This window comes from Nelumbo nucifera, chromosome 5 (genome assembly GCF_055504915.1).
Source record: "Nelumbo nucifera cultivar China Antique chromosome 5, China Antique-T2T, whole genome shotgun sequence".
Taxonomy (NCBI): Eukaryota; Viridiplantae; Streptophyta; class Magnoliopsida; order Proteales; family Nelumbonaceae; genus Nelumbo; species Nelumbo nucifera.
Genome location: NC_142653.1, coordinates 82,128,009 through 82,133,822, shown reverse-complemented (window position 1 = coordinate 82,133,822; position 5,814 = coordinate 82,128,009). Strand labels below are relative to the sequence as shown.

General features: G+C 40.3%; 1 protein-coding gene across 1 annotated transcript; it reads right to left on the bottom strand.

Moving 5' to 3' along the window:
- Window positions 1-496: 496 nt before the first annotated feature.
- LOC104593795 (adenine/guanine permease AZG1-like) lies at window positions 497-5,182 on the bottom strand. The gene has a single exon (XM_010253803.3). It carries the CDS (start codon window positions 2,574-2,576, stop codon window positions 774-776), a length of 1,803 nt encoding a protein of 600 aa, XP_010252105.1. The 5' UTR covers window positions 2,577-5,182; the 3' UTR covers window positions 497-773.
- Window positions 5,183-5,814: the final 632 nt, after the last annotated feature.

The window sequence follows — 5,814 nt, the reverse complement described above, 5'->3', positions numbered from 1 at the left end:
AAATAGCCGGACATGTCTCTTCAATTGGATCCCACATCTGTAGTTGTACTCTACTCTCTACCCTACCTATAACAAAATCATCGTCCTTACTTATGAAACGCACAACCCTCATTAAGGAACAAGTTTCATTAACAATCTATCAAACTAAATAAGACAAAACAAATGTGTATATATATATATATAGTCATTTTGCGCTTAGCCAAGACTCTTAAAAGTGTGATTAATTATAAGAAGAAAATTCTTCTAGTTATTTTCCTTAATTTTTATTTATAAATACTGTACTGGCACTGCAAAGTGCAGCGCTAATCTTGCTGCAGGCCTCCGGAAGAAAAAAAAAAAGTGGTGTTATTAGGGAAATAGACTACCTACAATAACTACAATTGTACTTGGTTGTTGGGGGCAAATAAAGAGAATTCAAGTGAAGAATTTAATGGTACCACCCTGCACCCCCTCCAAAGTCCAAAATCCAACAAGAGTAGCAAGAAGAAAATGTCTTGGATCTACCCAACCATCTGGGTTGCTCATCAACTAATTAATGAAAAACGGCAGTCGCCGGTGAAAGATGGACATTGGCGGTTAGGAAACAGAACAGCTAGCCCCGGTTTCAATTGCTTAATTAAAAAAAAAAAAAAAAAATAACAAAGGAATTCTTGAGACAGACGCATGAACATGTCCAATCTCCAAGAAACTAATTTACTCTGTCCTCAATCATCTGATCTGTGTTTTGAAAGAAACAAATAAATAACTGAATGTAGAACATACATCTATAATAATTAAACTTGGAGCTGTTTTCTGTCCCCATCATCATTCCCTTTAGTCTGATTGTTAGTAGAAGCTAGGCCTAATAAGCCTCCATCACCATTTGTAGCTCCACCAGCACCAGCCGTGCCAACACTCCTATTCCCCATCATCCCAACCCCAAACTTGTTATTACCCAAAATTTCCATCCCCCAATCCCAAACATTCAACACAATGTATGTCCCAATCCCACCTATCAATCCATACGCTATGGAGTAAGTCAATGGCATCAATATCAGTGTGACGAATGCCGGGATTGCTTGCTTCATATCATTCCACTCGATTTCCACCACCGATCTCATCATCAATACTCCCACCAATATAAGCGGCGGTCCCACCGCCCACGCCGGAATTGACGCCAGCAACGGCGTCAAGAAGAAAGCCATAAAGAAATACCCCGCTACCGTCAGTGCCGTTAGACCCGTCCGGCCACCTTCCCGGATCCCCGTCGATGACTCAATGAACGCAGTCACCGGGGAAGTACCCAGCAACGACCCCACCACGATAGACGCCGCGTCCGACATGAAGGCAAAGTACTGACCCTCGAAGTCTCCGTTGGCGTCCATGAATCCCGCAAATCGGGCCATCGAGTAAAGCGTTCCCGTAGTGTCTAGTATATCCACGTACAAGAACGTAACCAGGGCCTCCCAGAAATACCCTTTCCCTATTCCCTTGAAGCTCAGAGCGCCGGCCGTACTTTCGATGGCGTGCACGTCCACGACCTTTTTAAAATACTGATACGCCGAGTTACCCGACTCCGTATCGGGAAACGCCGTCACTCTCGTGTTTCGGAACCAAGATACAGCCGTTACGAATAAAATGCCGTATATCATCGCGCCCTTTATATTCTTCACCAAACAATAAGCAATTATGACGAAACCAACGATGCCCAGCCAGAAAGTTGGGCTTTCCATTCGGTTATGCAGGCACAAGATATCGCTCGATACGGTCCCTCCCGGTAGCAGACTAACCGTGCCGTTGGCCGCCGTTATGACCGGTGCGAGGGATGCTCGAGACGATGTCGGGCATGCGGCTAGCGTCACCAGCGTAGACGAGCTGTATCCCACCAGTCCGATTCCCTGGTTGTTCTGTAGCCCAATAAAGGCAAGAAATAGGCCGATCCCGGCAGAGGATGAGATTCTTACAGGTTCGGGGACGAGTTTGGCGAGTTTGGTTCGTAACCCAATTGCCGAAATCAGGAGAAAAATCAAACCTTCGATGAAAACGGCCGCTAAAGCACTCTTGTAGGGGACGTTGCCGGAGCCGTGGAACCCGACGACGGTGTAAGCAAAATAAGCGTTAGTACCCATTCCGGGAGCCAAGGCTAAGGGAAGGTTCGCGAAGACACCCATGATTACACAGCCGACAAGAGAAGAAGCGACGGTCGCGACGATTAGGTCCTTGCGGATTTTGTCAAGACAGGCTGAATACCCCGGGTTGACCGGTGGAAACTTACATGACTCGTCGGGTTGCACAAGCCTGAGACTGACCCCATCGGAGGAAGTGCCGGAGCAATTGGAAGGTGAGATGGAAGGGACGTTACAGAGAGGTATGCAATCGGAAACGGAACAAGTGCCGCCGGAGTCGGAGAGGATGCTAGCGTTGACTGCGAGGATGTAGGCCATGGTGAGGAACGTGGCGGTACCAGCACGTAGCTCTGTTGTAAAGGTAGAATTTCGCTCCCTGAGTTTGAAACGTTTTCCGACTCGACTATTGGCGACGAACGAGTTAAGCCGAGTAGAGAGAGGGGACCTTGGGGGTGGCGTTGGAGTCTCCATGAGGGAGAGGAGATAGCTTTTTTTCTTTTTTTTCCTTGTGGCCTTGTGGGGGTGTGGATTTGTTCACTTCCCTGTGATTCTTCTTCTGCTATATGCAGAATTGCAGATCAGCAGATGTGTGTGTGTGTGTGAGGAAGAGAGAGGTGAATTGAATTAGCCGGACGAGTATTGTCAGCTCGGCGTTTAATACCAATAAGTAATAGCGCGGCTGGGTTGAGTTGTGATTCCATTTTGGAGGAGGATAGTCACAGCCCATAGGGTGGGTAGATTCCGTAACGGGATCTTTCTTTTATTTCCTTTGTGGAGTTGATACTCCTCGTTATTCATATCCTTGGCTAAGTGGGAAATCGACAAATCCGCTTTTGACTGTTGACGTGAGAAAACTCAAATCTGAATGCAAATTCAATAAGCTTAGGTCACAAGCTCAGCCGTCGGATTTCGCTCTTCAACACACACACGTCACATGCTGAAGTTTTCTTTCTTTTCGATAAGTATACAGGTTGCGATTTTCATTTGGTGAGACTGGACTTCGGAGATTTTTCCGTCGTTCCAACTTTTACGGCTGCGCCGCACCCGATCCCAATCATTTTTTTGAGATTTATACGTGATACCGGATCACAGTCCGGATCTCCTGCCCACAAGAACCCTACCTACGGTGAGTGATGTGCGGGTTCTTCATTCTTGTGGGTGGAAGATCAGAACGCGCGGCACAGTCCGGCCGCCGTTTTATTTTAAGTCAATTGACCAAGAAAGGATTTCCATCTTGTCAATCGTCGGCACCGGCAAGTTTCTATTTGCATAAATTAATAATAATAGTCGGATTTTCTCGGTGCATTTAAGGCCCTGTTTGTTTTCCCCCTTGAATAGTTTGGAAAGAGTATAAATATAAATATATATGATATAAATATAAATAAAATAATAAAAAATACAAAAGTTTACACTACAAATTTGTATTTATACATCTTCCAAACTAAGCAATTGGATAAATATACATACCCGGCCAAGAGAGAGAGCACATTATAAGCGCTAAGGCATACATAAATTATTTGACCATCTTTCATGAGGGTATCAATTACCTAGCTAGGTAACTGATCATCTCAAATATCTTGACTTATCATGAAGTGATGAAACCCAATATAAAGACACGAATATATAGATTATGTTAATTGTCCATTTGACCAATTTACCCCGCTAACTAGTAGCAACTAACGGGGTCTAAAGGTTTTTGTTCAAACTTCTTATCAATTGAATGATTGATGGCTTTGCTTAAAAAAAAAAGAAAAAAACATTTTCCTAAGTTGATACTGATTAGTTGAAATCTTCTCAACTTTTCTATAAGAAAAAAAAAATAAAACAAAAACTAGGGTTGTTTGGATCTTATGACTGCATGGAAGGTCCGCCCGAGCTGTATTGCAATGTTTTTATTTTGAAAATTTTGGGATTTCAGAAAAATCAATGATTAGTTCTATCAATTTCCTTTTTTCTTTTTTTGCAAAGAATTGTAGGGTTTATGGAAAATGCATTTTTTCTTCAATAAACAACAAGATAAATTTTTGACAAAATAATAGGATAGAAATGAGGTTTAAGGGGTGTTCTACAACATGAATGTTTTTGTTTTCATTTTGTTTTTGGAATTGCTACATCAGCAAAAAACGAAAAACAAAAACATATTCTTGAATTCTGTTTTGTTTTCAAAGAAAAAACAAGTTGATTTTGTTTAAAAAACAATACATGTTTTTGTGAAACCAACAAAATATTGGTTTTTAAAACAAAACAAATTTTCTAATGTAAAAATTATATGATAATATTGAATGATCAAATGAAAACATGTTTCTAAAACACATTCAAGAACATATTTTTTATTTCAATTTTAAAAACAAAAAACACATTCACAACCAAAAACATGTTTCTTATGTTTTTGTTTTCAAAAAACAATCTGTTTTTGGAACCAGCGACAAGAAAAACAATTTATGTTGCAACCCTTAGGCCATTGTGGTAATAAGGACGAAGACGATTGACTCCATTGAAATTGAACCACAACTCATTATTTTCTTGATGAAAATTTATTAATATTAAAAACTGCAGGTGTTCGGCATTTCACATCCTCCTCATACCAAGTTTTCACAAGGGAAAGAGCTGGACCCATTGTCAATTCCAAAAGGGTCCTCTCCTCCCATCTTATGGCCGTTCTGTATTCACAACTTCATTCTTTCCAGGTGGCAAAAAGAGACTGTGGATAGTTATAAGAATATATGTCTGTTCTCTCTCTCCCTATGCAGAAAGAGTATAGATATTTGGTTGCTTTTGTTGAGAAAACATGTGGTTGTCATACCCTAATTTATCACACCCACAATCTTTTTATTTTTTCTGTTCATGTCAATCCACATAACATCGCAGTCACATATGAGAATATCTCATCCTCCTACATAGTATTATACAGATGTTTTTAATACACGGAAATAATGTGTTGTGGATAGACATAAACAAAGTTCTTATGGGCAGAAGATCCGCAGTCCTTTGTCACAATCACACAATTCACAAGAGTAGTCGCTTCTCTAACAAACCATACTCTTGTTCTTTCTTATAAAAAAGAAAAAAAGAAAAGAAAAAACCATACTCTTGTCTCATATACTGTTTTTCTTATATTAATATGGGTCTCTCAGACAAAACGAAAAAAAAAAAGTAGTGGACTACTAGGGGCTGAGATGGGATTAACGTTGGAGCCAACCATTTTAGCATACGTGGTGGATATATAACTGGATCTGCAACCTTAGATTCTACCTGATTTTATCATATAGTCATTACTTTTTCATTCCTTCGTTAGGTGGGTATCCTTTAATGCTATTTATTTATATAGTCGCTTTTTAAGAAAAAAATCTAGACATGGTATCAAAAAGAGTTTTGAGAAATCAAAGCATTATTGTGAATTTTGATGAATACCATAATTGATCATCTCTTTTATTTTATGATACCCGTTGATCGGCTCCAAGTTTTTTTAGTATTATGTCTATCCTGTATCATAGTCGAACCCATTTTATATATTGTCAGATTTGCATTTCCAATGTTTGATATTGCTACAGGGTGCGTATGGGCTGTGGTGGCCCTATACAGGCCCCCGGCTTGAAGCTTAATTTGCTGCAGCAAATTAAGGCCCCGTTTTGTATATTTTTTTGTATGATCTTTTGGTTATTTATAAGTCAGAAAGACTAATTTTCGGTTTATTTTTGTTTGATTCGCG